General features: G+C 37.1%; 1 protein-coding gene across 18 annotated transcripts in view; it reads right to left on the reverse strand.

Annotated features, from left to right (window-relative positions):
* Mef2a (myocyte enhancer factor 2a) overlaps positions 1-21,608 on the reverse strand; it is a 133,993-nt gene that overhangs the window by 66,619 nt on the left and 45,766 nt on the right. For all 18 annotated transcript variants that reach the window (NM_001437578.1, XM_087566305.1, NM_001437581.1 and 15 more), the window contains 1 exon segment: positions 12,689-12,882. In NM_001437578.1, the coding sequence (NP_001424507.1) occupies positions 12,689-12,742 (54 nt within the window). In that variant the 5' untranslated portion in view covers positions 12,743-12,882.

The raw sequence follows: 21,608 nt of genomic DNA on the forward strand, positions 1-21,608 counted from the left end.
GAAAAATCCATCAAGATGAACTCTACATCCTGAATATCTGTGCTCTAAACGTAAGGGCACCCACATTCATAAAAGAAACTTTACTGAACTCAAAGCACACACTGCACCTCACGATAATAGTGGGTGACTTCAACACCCCATCAATGGACAGATTATGGGAACAGAAACTAAACAGGGACACAGTGAAACTAACAGAAGTTATGAACCAAATGGATTTAACAGATACCTATAGAACATTTCATCCTAAAACAAAAGAATGTAACTTCTTCTCAGCACCTCAGGGTACCTTCTCCAAAACTGACCATATAATTGGTCACAAAACAGGCCTCAACGGATATAAGAAGATAGGAATAATCCCATGCATCCTGTCAGATCACCATGGACTAAGGCTGCTCTTCAATAACAACAATAATGACAGAAAGCACACACACATGGAAGCTGAACACTCTACTCAATGATAACCTGGTCAAAGAAGAAATAAAGAAGAAATTAAAGACTTTTTAGAATTTAATGAAATTGAAGGCACAACATACCCAATTTTATGGAACACAATGAAAGAAGTGCTAAGAGGGAAACTCATAGCTCTGAGTGCCTCCAAAATTGGAGACAGCATCCATTATAGCAGCTTGACAGCACACCTGAAAGCTCTAGAACAAAGAGAAGCAAATACACCCAACAGGGGGGAGTTGGCAGGAAATAATCAAATTCAGAGCTAAAATCAACCAAGTAGAAACAAAAAGAACTAGACAAAGAATCAACAAAGCCAGGAGCTGGTTCTTTGAGAAAATCAACAAAATAGATAAAACCTTAGCCACACTAACCAGAGAACAGATAGACAGTATCCAAATCAACAAAGTCAGGAATGAAAAGGGAGACATAACAACAGAAATTGAGGAAATTCAAAAATCATCAGATTCTACTACAAAAGTCTATATTCAACAAAACTTGATAATCTGGACGAAATGGACAATTTTCTAGAGACACCAGGAACCAAAGCTAAATCAGGATCAGATAAACCATCTAAACAGTTCCATAACCCCTAATGAAGTAGAAGCAATCATTAAAAGTCTCTCAACCAAAAAAAGTCCGGGACCAGATGGGTTTAGTGCAGAATTCTATATCAGATGTTCAAAGAAGACCTATTCAAATACTCTTCAATGTATTCCACAAAATAAAAAGAGAAGGAATACTACCCAATTTTTCCTTTGAAGCAACAATTACGCTTATACCTAAACACAAAGAAAGAGAACTTCAGACCAATTTCACTCATGAATATCGATGTAAAAATACTCAATAAAATTCTTGCAAACTGAATCGAAGAACACATCAAAACAATCACTAGGGATGGTTCAATATACAAAAATCCATCAATGTAATCCACTATATAAACAAACTCATGGGAAAAAAACCCACATGATCATTTCATTAGACGTTGAGAAAGCATTTCACAAAATTTAACCCGCCCCCCACCCCAATGATAAAAGTCTTGGAAAGATCAGGAATTCAAGGTCCATACCTAAACATAGTAAAAGCCATATACAGCAAACCATTAGCCAACATCAAACTAAATGGAGAGAAACTTGAAGCAATCCCACTAAAATCAGAGACCAAACAAGGCTGCGCATTCTCTCCCTATTCAATATAGTTCTTGAAGTCCTAGCCAGAGCAATTAGACAACAAAAAGAGGTCAAAGGGATACAGATTCGAAAGGAAGAAGTCAAAAATATCACTATTTGCAGATGATATGATAGTATATTTAAGTGACCCCAAAAGTTCCACCAGAGAACTACTAAACCTGATAAACAACTTCAGCAAAGTGGCTGGATACAAAATTAACTCAAACAAATCAGTAGCCTTCCTCTACTCAAAGGATATACAGGCTGAGAACGGAGATTAGGGAAACAACACCCTTCACAATAGTCACAAATAATATAAAATACCTTGGTGTGACTTTAACCAAGCAAGTGAAAGATCTGTATGACAAGAACTTCAAGTCTCTGAAGAAAGAAATTGAAGATCTCAGAAGAAAGAAAGGCCTCCCATGCTCATGGATTGGCAGGATTAATATAGTAAAAATGGCCATCTTGTCAAAAGCAATCTACAGATTCAATGCAACCCCAATCAAAATTCCAACTCAATTCTTCATAGAATTAGAAAGAGCAATTTGCAAATGCATTTGCAAAAGCAAAAAAATTCAGGACAGTGAAAATTATTCTCAACAATAAAAGAATTTCTGGGGGAATCACCATTCCTGACTTCAGGCTGTATTACTGAGCAATCGTCATAAAAGTGTGCAGAGACACCCAGGTAGATCAGTGGAATAGAACTGAAGACCCAGAAATGAACCCACACACCTATGGTCACTTAATTTTTGACAAAGAAGATAAAACCATCCAGTGGAAAAAAGATAGTATTTTCAACAAATGATGCAGGTTCAACTGGAGGTCAGCATGAAGAACATGCAAACCGATCCATTGTTATCTCCTTGTACAAAGCTCAAGTCCAAGTGGATCAAAGCCAGATATACTCAAATAGAAGAAAAAGTGAGGAAGAGCCTGGAACACACAGACACTGGAGAAATTTTCCTGAACAGAACACCAATGGCTTGTGCTCTAAGATCAAGAATGGACAAATGGGACCTCATAAAATTGCAAAGCTTCTGTCAGGTAAAGGACACTGTGGTTAGGACAAAACAGTAACCAACAGATTGGGAAAAGATCTTTACCAATCCTACATCTGATAGAGGGCTAATATGCAATATATACAAAAAACTCAAGAAGTTAGACTCCAGAGAACCAAATAACCCTATTTTAAAAAATGGAGTACAGGGGCTGGAGAGATGGCTCAGTGGTTAAAAGCATTGACTGCTCTTCCAGAGGTCCTGAGTTCAAATACCAGCAACCATATGGTGGCTTACAACCATCTGTAATGAGATATGCTGTCCTTTTCTGGTGTGTCTGAAGACAGCTGCAGTGTACTTCTAAAATAAATAAATAAATAAATCTTTAAAAAAAAAATGGGGCACAGAGCCAAACAAAGAATTCTCAGCTGAGGAATATCGAATGGCTGCAAAGCACCTAAAGAAATGTTCAACATTCTTAGTCATCAGGGAAATAAATGCAAATCAAAACAACCCTGAGATTCCACCTCACACCAGTCAGAATGACTAAGATCAAAAACTTAAGTGACAGCAGATGCTGGTGAGGATATGGAGAAATAGAAACACTTCTCCATTGTTGGTGGGATTGCAGACTGGTACAACCACTCTGGAAATTAGTCTGGTGGTTCCTCAAAAAATTGGACATAGTACTACCTGAGGACCCAGCTATACCACTCCTGGGCATATAACCAAAAGATGCTCCAACATACAACAAAGACACATGCTCCACTATGTTCATAGCAGCCTTATTTATAATAGCCAGAAGCTGGAAAGAACCCAGATACCCTTCAACAGAGGAATGGATACTGAAAATGTGGTACATTTACACAATGGAATACTACTCAGTTATCAAAAACAATAACTTTATGAAATTCATAGGCAAATCGATGGAACTAGAAAATACCACCCTGAATCAGGTAACCCAGGCACAAAAAACCCACACATGGTATGTACTCACTGATAAATAGATATTAGGCCAAATGCTTGGAATACCTACGAAAAATATTCACAGGTCATATGAAGCCCGAGAAGAAGGAAGACCAAAATGTGGGTGCTTCATGTCCTTCTTAGACGGCAGAACAAAATACTCACAGGAGGAAATTATAGGGACAAAGAGTGGAACAGGGACTGAAGAAAAGGTCATCCAGAGACCAAACCCAGTCACTATTGCTGACGCCAGTGCTTGCTGATAGGAGACAGATATGGGTGTCTCCTGAGAGGTTCTGCCAGAGCCCTACTGATACAGATGAGGATGCCTGCAGCTAACCGTTGGACTGTACAAGGGGACCCCAATAGAGGACTTAGAGAAGAGAGTCAAGGTGCTGACAGGGTTTGCAGCACCATAGGAAGAACAACAGTTTTAACCTTCCAGACCCCAGAGCTCCCAGGTACTAAACCACCAACCAATGAGTACACATGGAGGGACCCATGACTCCAGCTGCATATGTAGCAGAGGATGGCATTGTCTGGCATCAATAGGAGGAGAAGCCCTTGGTCTTGTGAAGGTTCATTTCCCCAATGCAGGGTAATGACAGGGTGTTGAGGTTGGAATGGGTGGGTGGGAGTGGGAGCATCCTCATAGAAGCAGAGAGGAGTGGGTATGGGGGGGGGGAGGGGATAACATTTGAAATGTAAATACATAAAATATCCAAGAAAAATGAAATTAAAAAATCTTTAAACTGAGGTCAACTTATTTGTTTCCATGCTTTACCCAAAGCATAAAAAAAAATAATAAATTCAGTTATAGACCTTAAGCTCTCAAAGAAATTAACTCAAAATGGATACAAGGCCTTAAATATAAAATGTAAATTTACAAGGCTCACAAATGAATTGGGGCTTGGTATGACCCTTTTCAAAAGGTCTATTAAATATGATCTATTTAGAAGACATTTAACTGAATTTTCCTGAAATTAGAGGCTTCTACTCTATAAAAGACCCTGTAAGAAAATAAAAAGAAAAATCAAGGATACCTTTGATAAACAGTACCTCACACAGTACATTATCTAACATATGCAAAACACTAAAACTCAATAAAAGAAAATTAAAAATCTGATTTTCAAAGATGGACAAAAGATATAAGTAGGCAACTTACCACACAAAGGAGATCTACAGAAAATTAGCATATAAGAGAAATAGGAGAGCACAGAGGTCAATACCATTATATAGATATATTTTTATGCTATTTTGTTCTGAACTTAAAAATGCCATATAGCTTTCTTCTTAGGGACTCTCAACTGTTGGTCTAGACTAGACTAGTGAAGTGCTGCATTAGCTCCCTAAGAGCCAGGATTTCCTCTGTGAGAGAAAGCTACTGTGGACACTTCAGTCGTTTCTCACAGGCATACGATTACTACAACGTACTTCCGAGTTACAGCTGTAATATGCTTGTCCAAAAGAAGAGCAACAATAAAGAAAATGCTTTTGTTTCACTTCCTCGTAAAGTGAAAAAGTTAAAGACGGCAGAGTAGCCTAACATTTATCATTAAGGTAAGGTGTCAGCTTTCCTTTCTTTTGGTAATACATTTAAACAGCTACAACTCTAGGAATAAAAATTTTATCTTAATTTCACAGATCTTAATATGCTCAAAGTCATCTTATGGTCTTCTATTTCTCATGTGCAGAAAGTATAATCTATGATCATTTAAATATCCCAGTGGCCAATGAACTTCTACTTAACTAAAAAAATTAAGTAGCTAATACAATGTACTGTTTGAAAGACAGACTGGATGCGTAAAATTTGCTATATATCCAGACCACTTTTTATGTAATATCTGTCAATATCTATCTTAAAGATATTTTAGTTTTTATAAAATACTGTAGTTTTCTTCTAAATATAAAAGACAGAAGGTTGTTGTTGTTGTTGTTGTTGTTGTTGTTGTTGTTTTTATAAAATCTCAACAGCTTGGGCCCACAAGCAAACCAAACCATCTAAGTTCACTCCCAAGATCAAATTCACAATGGAAGGAGAGAATTCCTAAAAGTTGTCTCCTAAATTCTCTGTGTGTACAATCCAGCACATGCCAGCACTGTCACATACACAAATATAAACACACATACTAATAAATAACTTCTAAAAATATGTATTTAAATTTTCAACATCTTGGTATATTTGTTTTCAGATACATTTTAGGAACAAGAAAACAGAACACAGTGGGAGAACAAGGGCAAAGAATAAAGGAGACTGACCACAGCTTAACAATACAGATACTACACAGACAACCAAAGTTCAGATCACAGAGAACTTCTAAGAACTGTTACTCTCTAAGTGATACGTATCACAGAAGTGTTCCTTGCCCACTTGTCAGGAAGTTATGCTCTCAAGTACATACAGTGAGCTATCCGAACAGCACACACATGGTCTTTGCTATGAGCATGATAAACAAGCAGCTGAACTGAAGGAATGAGTCAGATCACAAAAGTCCAGCACTAAACAAAAGCCAAGAGAAACTACCATGCCATCATGTGAGAAAGTAAAGCCATTCAGATACAATGTAAAATAATATGCTTTCAATGAGTGCATGTTAAGGAAAACAAAGTGAATGACTGATTACCTTCATAAGGAAAAGATGAACAGGTCTATGGAAAAATTATAGACTGAATATCTCATTTTCTTTTACAGATAAGAGTATCTGTAGCAAATATGTCAGGACTGACATGACTTCCAAATAACGAACACAACAATCTTTGTGCCACTATTCCCTATATTGAACCTTTGAAAACAGAACCTTTGAAAAACATTGTAATGTTTTCTTCCTTAGTCTATGAAGGCATCTGCATCTTAATAAACAGAAATACATATCAAGTATTAGAAGCAGCAGGTGATCTCAAGCAAGGTTACTGGCTAACATTCATATGAAAAGAACTATACTTTTATAAATAGTACTTAGCAACGAAACTACAGAAAACACAAACTGGGGGGTTAGTGAGATGACAGCAAAGGCACTTTCCATACAAGTCCAAGAATCTGAGTTCAATCCCTACAACCCACATGAGGTGGAAGGAGAGAAACAACTCTACAAAGTTGTCCCCTGGCCTCCACAAGTGTGCTGCACCTCACATGTACCAACACGAACAAATTATACACTCACTCAAAGTAATAATGATAAATAAAATTTTAAAAAAGAAAATTTGGGGAACTATGTTTTTTGGTTTTTGTTTTGAAGACTTATTGATTTTATGTATATAAGTACACTATAGCTGTCTTCAGACCCACCAGAAGAGCATCAGATCCCATTACAGATGGTTGTGAGCCACCATGTAGTTGCTGGGAGTTGAACTCAGGTCCTCTGGAAGAGCAGTCAGTGTTCTTAACCACTGAGCCTTCTCACCAGTTCCTAGGAACTATGTTTTTAAAATCAAATATCTAGAAATAAGTTTAAAATGCCTAATATCTATATACTCAAAAGCATCAAACCCTATGGGTAGAGCTAATAAAAACTAAATGAAAAGTAAGAATGTTCACAGGTGATAAGACCTAATAATTATAAAGTCTTCTGTGTCCTTCAATGAATGCACATATTTAGTGGAGAAAACCCGAGTCCAGGAAGATTCCTGATTGGTTACCTTTGTGCAAACATTGAGCTGACAGTTTCGTTTGGAAATAGAAAGGGAAAGACAGTCAGCTTATTCTGCAGAAAGACAATGGCAACCAACTATGCTACCAGATAGCAAATTATAGTAATTGCAACAGTGTGGTGTGGAACAGAGCAAGGATACACAAATAAGCAAATACAACTGAATACAGGATCCAGAAAGAGACCACAAATACATTTTATTTTATTCAAACTCAGGCAGGAGAGAAATGCAAGAAATTATATGGGTCACTGAAAACCAATATAATAGGAAAATAATAATTTTTCTACCCTTCAACTCAAACATAAATTCCAAAAGGATAATAGAACCAAAACATGTAAAGTGAAACAGAAACACTTCTAGAAGAAAGTAGAGAATAATTATCTTAGCCCTTGTTTGGAGGTCTGAGCAGGGAGTGTGTCTGAGTCCACCTCTACTGGTAACATGATCTTCTTTACCAGGCACACACCAGGGACAGCACAAGAACTAGTCTAGACAGCCAATTTAGCTGAATCAGCCCTGGTGATTAAATGGTGTGGCGTGTAACAGTCAGACTGTCCTTATATTTTAAACAAATTCTCTTCACTGCCTTTGGCAAATGAAAGTTCTCAAATAGGATATAAATAGCATCAGCAATAATGAAAAGAACAAAAAGGTAAGCCTAGCAGAACCTAAAATGCTATCCTATGCTTATAGCCTTAGAACTGAGGAGACTAAAGTAGAAGGGACACTGGAACCCACAAATGAGACCGGCTTGAGCACCTTAGTAAGACTCCCCCTTTAATCTATAAAAAGAAAAGTGTGTGAGGGTGTAACTGCTATTTTTCATTGCCAATGTGACTCCATCTGGCATTAACCAAAAGTCAAGCTAATGGGTATACCTGTGACAGATTTTTCTTGATTGAGTTGATATTCATAATTCTATCAATTCTGTTTCTCTAGAGAATCCTGACTAATACAGGAAGTATGTAATACTGATTTCTGAACAAGGCATGGTTACTGGACTCTCAAACAAACAGCAGCTATGATTACCTACACAAACCTCCATAAGAAGAAGCCTGTTAACACCTTGTCATGGAGGAGAGAAGGCCTCCCTGCTCCCTAACGAAATCTAAGCAGTTAGTGCAGCTAATGATTGGTGAGGGAGTAAAAGACATACTTTTTTTTCCAGTAATATAGCCACTAGTAAGGTAGCCATTCTCTTGTAAACAAACTCTCATCCATGCTCAGATACACAACCCATAATCCTGATGAACTCATTGGGACAGACAGACAGACACACAGAGAGACAGACAGACAGACACACACAAACACTCTTCTGATAACATAAAATCATGTAAAGAAAAAACAACTTAATCAGATACGACTGAAACTTCGGATTAAAATTAGTTGCTATTGCTTGTCTACTAGTCTACTAGAATGGATTAAGTGGAAAGGGTAATTCTAAGTACTAGTACAGATTGTAAGTAGCTAGCATCACACTGCTAGCTAAATAGAAATTAAGCACTAACACTTTAGAAAACTCTTGTGAAATCCAGGTAAATGCAGAGGTTAAGTAGGGGACCAGGGAGGAGGAAGGGACCTCTCAAGTAAGGGAAAATAGAACACAGTGTCAAAAAGAGATCAAAGGGATACTAGGAGGATTGGGGGTGGGGGATAAAGGAGGAAATATGGGAAGGACAATTCACACTAAAGACCCTCTGAAAAACATACAGAACCTACTACTGTAGAAGCTAAAATATGTACATAAATGAAAGGACTTTAAATGGAGTCACCATATACCAGAAGAAACAGTGTCACAACTAGACATCTTATGCCACTAAGTAAAATCTTTAATTCTAGGAATAAGCTACATCTTGTTGAGTTGTTGGTCAAAAGGGTTCCCTGGCCCTACTCTTTAAACACCACAGGTATTGCCAAGGCTATTGGTGGCTTTCCACAACCTGATAGTAGGGCATACTGATGAGGACCTTTACTTATGTCACTGAGCATGAAGACATTAAATTGGTTCCTAACTAGAGGCTTTACCTCTACCAACTAGCATGCGTGGTGTTAGAAGGTACTCTACATGCTAACACAGTGAAAAGTAGTCATCCGTATCACCAGGGACAAATCCTGCAACATGCAACATATATAAAATATCCTGGTGTACAGTGGCACAGATGTTATGGGAGTACTCAACCACTTTCTGCCTGGATTTAAGGCTTACTCTGTGACACAGAACCCGTAGCTTATACTGCTATAGTACCGAGAGCCTGTCTAGATAGGTGCTGGGCCTACAGGAAAATACACTATCATTCTGCTAACGGAACATGGCAATGACACCCAGTGACATGCTACTCTACTCAGCTCAGTGACCCCTTCAGCCTTTATCAGAGAAGTGTCTTGGCAGAAGATGGGAATTAATAGAGACCCACATTAACTGGACTATGCAGAGAGTGAGAATTTGAATCACTCTGTCCTAAATGGAATGTCTTCATCAAATCCCTCTCCTTAAGGTTTGGAGATCTATGGAAAGGAAGAGATGCAAAGATTATAAAAGCCAGAGTGCTGATTCCAAGGAAACAGTTTCTTTCAAATACAACAGGACTTACACAGACATGAATTCCAAATACAACAGGACTTACACAAACATGAATTCCAAATACAACAGGACTTATACAAACATGAATTCACTGAGAATTTGGCAGATGTGTGTTCAAGCCAAAGGCCCAGCACTGAGAAGGGAGAGAAGCTGCGAAGTCCTCCTCCTAACCCACAAACTATTTGAAACTAATTTCTGGAAAAGAGAAATGTTTTCATGTGTACTGAGATTGGAGTGTTTCTATTTTGTTATTTTTGTCTTATTGGTTTGTTTTTGTGTGTGTTTGTTCAAATTTGTTTTAAAAAAAAAAACAAAAAAGGAAGCTCTTGTCCACCTTCACAAAAGCTGATCAGACAAAACCCTTTTAACTCAATTACTGTACTGTAGATATAAGACCAAGTATTTGTGTGCGCAAAATAAGAATGAAGTGAACTCTTCATGATAGCATGAAAGCAAAAGAAAAAAGTCTATTTAAGACAGATAAATATAAATATAAATTATGTTACATTGTTATACACTGATAAAAATATATAAATAAGCTGACACACATTTACATGCAAAGGCAACAGTCATGAATTTTACAAGCATAGAACTGCTCGAAAGAACACATACCGGACAAGTGAATGGAAACAACAGGTGAATTTATGCGACAGTGTGGAGGATTAGTTAAAATGACTTCCCTTGGGGCTGGAGACCAGGAGGTAGGACAAACAGTAGCTCTGGGGTAGTGCATCAGGGCATGTCACAAAGACTTTTCCATGTACTTTTTCAGACCTTGAGTATAGCTTTATAAAGTTAATTCATACTTAGAATTCAAAACTCTACTTGCTATTAGCTTTTCTATTATATTTCCCTAAATTATTTACTATAAATTACAGATTCTTACATAAACTCTCCCAGTATCTGATCTCATTTTTATATGCTATATACTTAAACTTCTAGAGAGAATAAATATTTATATTTTAATGATCTTCCAGAATCTAATTTAGTCTCTTAAAAGTATACTTAATTTGGGTAAATTAGAAACTATTTTCCCTTTTATGGAAGAAAGAAAAAATTCGAACCCCAACTCGAACTCTGAATTCGCTTTTTGAAAAGTAAAATTAAGATACCATTTTACTTTATGACAGACGTGCCTATACCAAATTTAATCTACAAAACAAATTGCCCAATTATATCTTCTCTCCTTCTTCCTTTGCAGAGAAAAAGAGGAGAGAGAGAAAGAGAAAGAAGGAAGTTATTTACTTGTAATATGTATGTAAAATACTGGCCAGAATGTTAAAAATACCTTTCTCCTCCTCAAATGAGATGCCTTTTTCTCATACATACAAACAATTTCTGAGTTTACAACATAAGCCAATTGGAACAGAATTTGATATATTATACTTTCTCTAGAACCAACTGGTCAAGAATGCATTTATTCTACAAAACAATGGAGACTTTATTTTCATCTCAAGTCTATAGCTATTTCAGCCACAGTAGTAACAGGACTTGTAAGATGTCAAAATTATTTATTATTTCAGTGATAATTTTGTACAGTTTCTTCATCATATTCATCCCCTCCCTTCACTCCTCTCAAATTCACCCTCTCTCCCTTCCTGCCCAACTTTTTCTCTTTTTAGACAAAGTCATCCTCTCAACTTATCAAGTCCCCACTACAGAGCTAAACAGGCACCGTTTCTCTCTCCCTTTGAACATTCAGTCTTTAGCACATAGGTCTAGACTAACTATGCCCAATTTAACCGTGGGTATTCATGAGATAAGAGCTGGGAGATGTTATGCTACTTCTCACCTTGCATACAAGCAGATTCTCCTTCCTCTACATGTCACCATCTTCACGTGTTGACATGCGGTAGTCCTTGGACTCATTCCTTTCCAATGATGGGATAGTTATTTCAACCTCCCCTATTTTATCAACCATCCTAATGTACTATACAAACTGTGGAGGCCTTATTATATCCTTTTGCTTAGCAGTTGTTAGGAGCTGAAACAAGAGCTGAACTATGGTGATGACTCCCATTAATACCCGCTCCCCCTGCAACTCACTGAGCTGTGTCTACGGTTCCATCTGAATTCGGTAAACGTCTACACTGACCTTCTCTGAAAGCACATTCTGAGTGCTACCGCAGATCCTACTGAGCTTGCAGAAGCTGTTCTTCAAACCTCTGACAAACTTCCAGATAACATCTCTCCCTGTGGAACATGCTTTGAACATGAGGAGTGAGCTGCTTACTATGATAGTCTCTGAAATTCTTTTTTCTTCTTTTCTCTAAATCAAAAAGTCAGTCAACTTTTCTTAAGACTGCAGACAGATATCAAAGATTTAGAGCGTAGGGGTCAGAGAGTTTTATGGCAACTACTCAATATAGAAACTATGCAAATGAATAGGCTGCTGGTGCTAAGAACACTTGGGAAACCAGGCAGCTAGTTTTGAAAACATTGTCAATCGGTTTTAATACAACAATTGGACTCTTCATGGATCAGAATCATACCGAAATTATCCTAAATCTCAAAAAATCAACTCACACTGGTCCGGCAAAGGTATCAGTTAAAGCTGATAAATATGTGCTTAAGAAATATGTGAGATAATATGGCTTCAAATATGTTCACTTCTTCTCAGGTAAGCCCAAAATGTAAGAGAGTAGAAAGCATTACAGTCCTTGGTATGGTAAGAGGTGATACTCTGACAACAATCACAAAAGACTAGCAAAGTGAGTTGTGTACCAGAGACTAGGCACTGTATGCAAATTCATGAGTAAAAATGAAAGGGTTACAGTGACTTGACTTTTCTACTGCACACATGGAAAAAGATACTTTCTACACTATGGTTTAAAAATATGATGACAAATTAAACAAATAAAAATTTGATTTACCTGTCGGTTCCTCTCATCCATTATGCGTGTAATTTGTATTTTCTTTCGCCCCATTTTCAAAAGTCACCTTTTCTTCCTTATATTCCAAATAATTAATTCAGAAGCTAATTTTCTTCAATATCCTAATGCATCGTACACAGTTCCTATTATTTAACCTTCCAGTCCAAGGCTGCCGCTGAAATTGTCTTAAAAATCTAAAAGAAAACACAAATTACAGGATTTCAATTCTTCACAACTTACAAATCATTAAATGCGATACAAGCTTCCAATCTGCTTTTATGCTAACACAGTAAAACAAGCATTCTTAAGCTGTAATTTCTATTTACAAAACTAGAGTAAACAGGTTGAAGTCTTAATGACTTTACCCTTTAAAAGTTTTCCTGGATCTACTGGTGCCTTTTTCTCTAAGCAAATGCAGCTGGTGTTTGAGATTTCTATAATGTACATAACAATAATGATAATAATAACAATAATAATTAATAATAATAACATCCAACATTGCTGAGATTTTCTATATGCCATGCATTTTTCTAAAAATAGAAAAATCATTCATTCATTCATTTTTATCTAGAATCTCATTAGGCGTTACTATCTCCATTTGTAAATATGAGGACTAGGAATATAGAGACACAGAAGGAATTAAGTAATGTGCCAAAGGTCATCCAGTAAAGGGACAAACATTGGGATTAGATTTCTGTTTTATGTTGTCAACAACATATGATATTCTTCATAGCTCCTGATGACTTTAATGCGAAAGATAATGAATACGAATGGCCCCAATTTGCCCTTAAAATTCTTCTAAATCAATTTATTCTACAGCTAAATTTTTAATACTATTCAATCCACAAAGATACTATATAAACTTTACATTATTATACATTTAAGTGAACTATTTCTCTAGCCATTGAATGATTATCTCATCTGTTAAGATTCAGTTGAAATACTACCTTCTTGATCTAAATCAAGACCAATTCAACTTGGTAAAGGAAACTATAAGCTATTTGGGGGATGGGTTGAATATGAATGTGTAAATTCTTGAGACCAAACCTTTGATAATATTACATATACATGGCTATAAAATTCATCATGCAAATTGAGGCCATATAAAATGTAAATCTGCTGTAAGCACTGGGTTCTTCACTTCCTAGCATTAGTGCCTCCCTGCTTACTAATCTTCCCACGTTCATCATTTTACTTTTTAACTTACACAATTATAACACCTACTACAATGTCATCTTACTAACTCACTCTGTAGACCAGGCTGGCCTCACAGGAATCCACCTGCCTCTGCCTCCAGAGTACTAGAATTAAAGGCTTGTGCCTCCACCACCACCAGCACATTAGCTTTTACTAATGTCATATTGCCAGCAACATCAGAGACACATTCTTTTACTACCCAGGATAGGGACTTTAAAATGTCTACATGAGAGTCTAATATTCTACCAAATGCATTGAGGATGTGTTTTCTTTCACAGTGTTACTACTGTACTGATTGTTACTTCTATATAAATTGGCTTTTTCCAAATTAACTAAATCTGAAATAGAAATTTGACTGTACAAAAAGCCAACCTCCAAAGGCCTGTCTGAACCGAGTTACAGTAAGTTGATTTTAGCAGAGCATCTCAGCGACTCATGGAACAAGCAGTTCACAATGAATGAGGCACAACGAGATCAACAACTTCACTGACACACAGAAACAGTACTTCTGACTGCCAAGGTCTTTATAACTTTATAATAAGGCTCCAACATACAACAAAGATACATGCTCCACTATGTTCATAGCAGCCTTATTTATTTATTTCCAGAAACTGGAAAGAACCCCAATGTCCTTCAACAGAGAAATGGATACAGAAAATGTGGTACATCTACACAATGGAGTACTTCTTAGCTGTCAAAAACAATGACTTTATGAAATTCGTAGGCAAATGGATGGAACTGGAAAATATCATCCTGAGTGAGGTAACCCAATCACAAAAAAACACACATGGTATGTACTCACTGATAAGTGGATATTAGTCCAAAAGCTCAAATTACTACAATCCACAGACCACATGAAACTCAAGAAGAAGAAAGACCAAAGTATGGATGCTTCAGTCCTTCTTAAAAGGGGGAACAATAATATTTATAGGAAGGTATATGGAGGCAAAGTTTGGAGCAGAGACTGAAGGATTGACCATTCAGAGCCTGCCCCGCCTGGGCATCCAGCCCATACACACACACACACACACACACACACACACACACACACACACACACACACACAGAGCCACCAAACCTAGACAACATTGATGTACCCAAGAAGTGCATGCTGACAGAAGCCTGATATAGCTGTGTCCTGAGAGACTCAGTCAGAGCGTGACAAATACAAAGGTGAATGCTAAGCAGCAAACCATTGAACTGAGAATGGGGTCTATGTTAGAGGAATTAGAGGAAGGATTGAAGAAGCTGAGGGGGCTTGCAAGCCCATAAGAACAAACCAGAACAACCAACCAGAGCTCCCAGGAACTACCCACTACCCAAATCCTACACATGGACTGACCCATGGCTCCAGCTGGATATGTAGCAGAGGATAGCCTTGTTGGCACCAATAGGAGGAGAAGCCCTTGGTACTGCCAAGGCTGGATCCCCCATTGTAGGGAATGTCAGGGCAGAGAGGTGGGAAGGGAGGGTGTTTGGGGAGAGGCAACACCCTTATAGAAGAGGAGGGGGATAGGAGAGGGGGATTATGGATGGGAAACCAGGAAAGCGAATAACATTTGAAATGTAAATAAAAAATATCCAATTTAAAAAAGAAAAGAAAAGAAGAGGAGAGAAAAGAAAAGAAAAGAAAAGGCAGGGCATCAAGTGGAGGGATGGTTTGCCATCTTACAATCAAAAATTCTAACCCAGAGTTGTTCCTGTATAAAAGAACTGCTGGGACAAAAATGGAGAAGAGACTGAAGGAAAGGCAGTCCAGTGGCCGACCCAACTTGGGATCCATCTCAAGGGGAGGATCCAAGGTCTGACACTATTACTGAGGCTATGGTGTGCTTAAAGACAGGAGCCTAGCATAGCTGTCCTCTGAGAGACCCAACAAGTAGCTGACTGAGACAGAGGCAGATACTTACACCCAACCAATGGATTGAAGTTGGGGACCCCTGTGGTTGAATTAGGCAAAGGCTAGAAGAAGCTGAGAAGGAGGGCGACCCCATACGAAGACCAGCAGTCTCAACTAACCTGGACCCCTGAGATCTCTCAGACACTGAGCAAACAACTAGGCAGCATACACTAGTGTGAGGCCCCTGACACATATATAGCAGAGGACTTCCTGGTCTGGCCTAAGTAGGAAAAGATTTACCTAACCCTAAGGCCCCAGGGAGTGAGGAGGCCTGGCTGGGTTAGAGGGGTTGGGGGGGATGGGGGCATCCTCTTTGAAACAGTGGGGGAGGAGAAATGAGATGAGGAATTGTGTGTGTGTGGGGGGGGGAGGTACCAGGAGAGCACAACAGCTGGACTATTAAAAAATAATAAAAAAAAATGAAAAACTGATCAATAAAAAAAAGTTCAACATCACTAATTGTTAAGCAAACGCAAACCTCCTCTCCACACAACAGAAGATATTTACACTTTCTGACTGGGGGGATGGGGAGGGGAAGGGAGCTAAGTCATAGACTATGGACTGAGTAAAGATCCATCATGTGAGCTCTAGGGATCAAACTCAGGAAGTCATTAGGCTTGGCAAAAAGTGCTTTTACTCACCCAGCCATTTTGCCAAACCCAAATCACTATTACTTTTTAAAATATAAAAAGGAAATATTAGCATGGTTATATACCTGAGACCCCTGTATAATTTATGAGAACACAAAATACAGCAGCTGCTGTGGTAAAAAGGTATGGCAGATGCTTTTCAAGAAAAGAAAAGAAGTAAAAGTACTATTTGAGCCAACAATTTTACTTCTAGATGTTATCTATTAAAGAATTTAAAGTACATACTGATATACAATCAATGTCCATGAAGTACTAGTTACAATAGTTAAAGAAAGGGCCAGCAAGATGGCTCAGTGAATAAACGCGCTTGTCACCAACCTGGAGCACCTATGCTTGAGTCCTGGTAACCAGATGGTAGAAGGTGAGAAATGACTGACATTGTCATTTAACTTTAAGCACTTAATGTGCCACTTGCAAACAATCATTGTCAATCAGTCAGATAGTCAGTCAGTCAGTCTGTCTGTCTGCTCTACTGCCTCCTCCCTCTCTAGATGGGGGAAATGAGCGCTCCTGTCTTTAGATGTATACACTCAGTGTAGCATGTGCAAAAACAGTTTGTCTGCTACTATCTCTCTGTCTCTCTCTCTGCCTCTCTCTTCCTTCCTCCCTTCTTCCCCCTCCCTTCCCTTCATCCCCTCCCTCCCTCTGTGTGTGTGTTTCAAGTAAATGAACAGATAATTTTAAAACAATGGAGAATTAAAAAATAAATCCAATTTAAAAAATTTGAAATAAGTATTTAGGTGCACAGACATTAAAAATAAGGTAAAATCTATTACTAAACTTGACTAGTATTAGTATCAATTACTGAACCAATCAGGCCTCTACTTTTGTGATTCTAGTGAATCAACAACATATCAAATGTTTCAAAAGCTACTAAAACATACTCTGTAATAAAACAATTACTTATAAACAAGCAACAAAAACTTCATTTTAATAAATAAATACTATGAGAAAATCTTTTATAACTCACTATTTCTTTACAAACTTAAGAATTCCATTTTGGACATATAAACTTGAAGTGGCAACAGACAAGTGGAATTATCAATGAGAAATTCAACCTAAGACTCATTCTGCAGGCCTAAAAATTATACATTTGGGAGTCTCAAGAATACAGGAGAAATTAAGAAGACAAAATATAAACTGGAAAGAAAATAAAGTCCACCGCAAGAAACAAAAAAATTTATTTTTGTTACATAATAAAAGTTCCAAAGTATGCTTTAGACATGAGATTGTAAACAATTTGGTCAACACTGAACTCCCAATATTTATGTGGGAAATGGACTCTCAACTTAGAAAAGTCCATTTCAAGTCTACTTTCAAGACTTATTATAAGGAAACAACACCCAAAGCAAAGAGGCAAGAGATCCATGTTTATGCATGTTTACCCAATGCAATCAAAGCAACAGGGATGTGAGGAAGGTAAGACAGAAGCACACAGGACGGCCTGTCCACACAATGTTACAGGCTTAATAATCAACAGCCTATCTTCACAATTCATTTATGGTATAAAATAAGATCTAGTTTTGTTTCTAAAAGTCTATGGATAAAACATTAAAAAAAAAAACTAAGTGACACAAGGCAGGAAACAGAAATTAGTAACTTCTGGGAAGTTTTTTTTTTCCACTGTTTTCATTTAATATAATCACTGTGATGAGGAAAAAAGTAACTACAAATGAAAACTAAGAGCTGCTTTTAAAATTGAGAAAGAAAAAATCCCCACAGCAAAAAAAGTGTTTAAGAATGAACCTTTAAACATTCCTAAAACTTTGCTTCTACTTCAGCACCTTGTGCAATTTCCAGGTTCTATTTCTTCACTCCATTATGTCTGAGATAGCATACCACACCTAGAATGAGAAAACCCAGATCCTTCTAGCCCCAAACATATAATACCACTAAACTAGCTAAAGATCTTGGCAATTTCTAAGTGAAAATAACCTGTTTAACAAGAAAGTTGCAAGTATATGCATTATATGTACCATGGAGGCTAAAATAAACTTTTTAGATATTTGGGGTAATATAATCCAAATATATGATATTACTACTAAAAACTGTATATCCAAGTATGGCATATTATTACTATTTATGATCCCAAACCAAAATGAGTTTTGGTTGACCATACAACGGAAATCAGAAAACATAAAATAAAAGACATCTAATATTAATTTTCAATGACTGGAAGTAAACCTGGATATGTAAAAGGTACTTTAAAAACTAAAAATATTATATCAAAACATATATAACTTTTTTGTTTTAGGTACAGCAGCTACATTCATTTGATTCCCCTATTAACTGTAAGATATCAAATGAAAAAGAAAGATAATACTACCTAAGTCAATATTATTCTGGGACTCACTTTTATCTGAAGCTGTCCTTTATAAAACATCAATAAAGCTGCCTTTAAAGGTACCTTATAATTTTCAAACAATTTTAGAAATCATTATGTTTCCTTCAGCAAAAGAAAATGAAATCTACAATGACTAGTCCAAATTCTTCGTTTAAATAGTCAAGAACTTAGTCATTAAAATATTCAAAAACTTAGCAGTTATTCACAAACTTCTAATCATTAATATACCAGTTTTTTAAATTATATATTAATCATCACTGTTACTGACTCTTCTTTCTATCAATCTCCTCTTTTGCTTCTAGTAAATATATTTGAGTAATCATTATTATTTTTATAAAAGAAAAGCTAGTATAATTGGCTATAATAGGCAATGGCCTCAAACATAATGAAAATACAATTAAATTAAAGCAAAATGGAAGAAATTTACTATAGTCATATGTATCTATGTGTGTATATCTATATATCATGATATATTACTTACCTTAATTATAAAGTAAAAATATATAACATACATATATTTACATAGCTACAACAGTAATAGTGAACCCAAACACTTAATTTATAAAAAATGTATACACAAGAAAGGGGAATATTTCAGCAATCTTTCCTGGTAAAATTAGAATGTTGAAAATTAATTCCAAAATTGAAGATTCAAGAAAATAGCTGTTATACAAAAAACTTTGCTTCAGGTGATTTCCAGAGCCTTTCCCCTAAACCTGAAAATAGTTTGTAATTTTCAAACAGTAATGGGAAACAAGTATTATCAATCTATCTCTGCCATCTATTTTTGGTTGAGATTCTAAATATTTTTAAGACAACAACCTTGCTATGTTTGGCCTCAAACTCACAGCCTGAGCTTCCTGAGTGCTAATTCTAAGTCTAAACTACCACACCAGGCTTTGTAAATGACCAGGCATGGTAAATAACTTTAAAAGGTCTCTTATCAGGCCCTTCCAGTATGTTTTTGTAGTATGTTCATATAAAAACATTTTTTAATTCACATAACCTCTTTATAAAATTGACATATGAAACTATACCAGAGACAGTAAATTACTACTTCAAAGTCACAGATGCCAAATACAGGAGCCCAGAGTCAACCTAAGTAAGCATTCTAACAACAGAAGTGGGTCTAGGGACATGGTGAGATGGTTCTGTGGTCAAAAGTACTTATTTCTCTTCCAATGTACCCATATCAAACGGCTCACAACCACCCATAACTCCAGAGCCAGAGGTTCTAATGCCCCCATCTGGCCTCTACCTGCATGGGCACACAAGAAGCATAAAATCTCTCTCTCCCTCCCTCCCTCTCTCCCTCCCTTCCTCCCTTTGTCTCTGTCTCTCTCTCCTCCCTTTCCCCCTCCCCACAGACAGACAGGCAGACAGACAGACAGACAGACAGACACACACACACACACACACACACACACACACTTTTTTCTTGAAAAGGAACATATACCTCAGAAATCCTAGTTCCAGGTGTCATGCACCTGCCTTGTGCTTGGGGCTGGGACTGCTCTAGAACAATAAGCTGCAACCCAAGTTTTGTCATAGATTATCATTGACCTGGCTAGTAGTTTACAAAAGGAAAAGAAGTCGAGAATATCATACACACCAGAATTGTCAAAGTCTGATGCTTTCCTTCCATTTTACATTCTCAGTGGCCATGCCAAGGACAGCACAATCCTATTTCTCTACACTTTGAGATAAAAATTTTAATCTAGTCTATCTGTCCTTTCTCCCCATGTTTTATAGAGCAGTTTTAAGTCTGCAATTAAATTAACAGAAATAGTCAATGCTTTCTGCAGTATACTATATATGATATAAACATTAGCCTTTTATATTATTAATATTACTACCAGGTTAGGATTCTTATTATATTTAATGATCCTATACTGATATATCATCACAATCACAGTGCCTCGTTAACATTAGAGTTCACTCTTGGTGGTATGTGTTTTATGAATTTGTATAAATATATAATAGAATGTATTGCCTATTTACAGTGTATCACACAGAATAATTTAACTATAAAATAAATCATCTGTACTCTTCTACACATCTCGTCCCTTTGCACTGATTCCTGGAAACAATTCATCACTTTACTAACCCCATAATTTTATCTTTTCCAGAATGTCATCTCATTAAAACCATACTGAATACATCTTTTCCAGATTGGTTTATTTCACTTAATAATATAATTTTTATTCTGTCTCTTCACAGCCTGAAAACTCATTTTAAAAGTTTTAATTAAAACACAGGGGCTCAGCAGTTAAAAGCACTGGTTTGGTTCCAGTACCCACACAGTTGATCTCAACTATGACTCCAGCTCTGGACATCCAGTTCTAGGGGATTAAATGCCTCTTCTGAACTCCCTAGGCACCAGGCACAAACAGAACGCACACACATACTCTCAACCATACCATACACTACGTGCACGCACGCATGTGCCCCCCCCACAATCTTAATAATTTTTTAAATTTCCAGTTAAAACAATTCCAGAGCCAGATCATGCAGTTGCTTCTCTAAGATCTATCAGGGTAATGTAGTCTTCCACGAATATACCCCCAAACTCTGCATATCAGCCCAATGCCCTGTGTTTACTGGACTACATTCCATCTAAGCCAGGCATCTGAGCTGTAGTCCAACCCAACCCGCACATTCTCTCTTCTGTCCCAACCTACTGTGCCCACATCAGACACAGAACTAACAAAAGATGTTCACATGCCTAGATCTCATCACAAACATCATGAGAGCACAAAGCAGTATCGCACCCCCAAACCCACAGCAATGTTTGTCAATGAGAATTATCTACATGAACCCCAGGACACA

Source organism: Rattus norvegicus, chromosome 1, assembly GCF_021556685.1.
Source record: "Rattus norvegicus strain SHRSP/BbbUtx chromosome 1, alternate assembly SHRSP_T2T, whole genome shotgun sequence".
Lineage (NCBI taxonomy): Eukaryota > Metazoa > Chordata > Mammalia > Rodentia > Muridae > Rattus > Rattus norvegicus.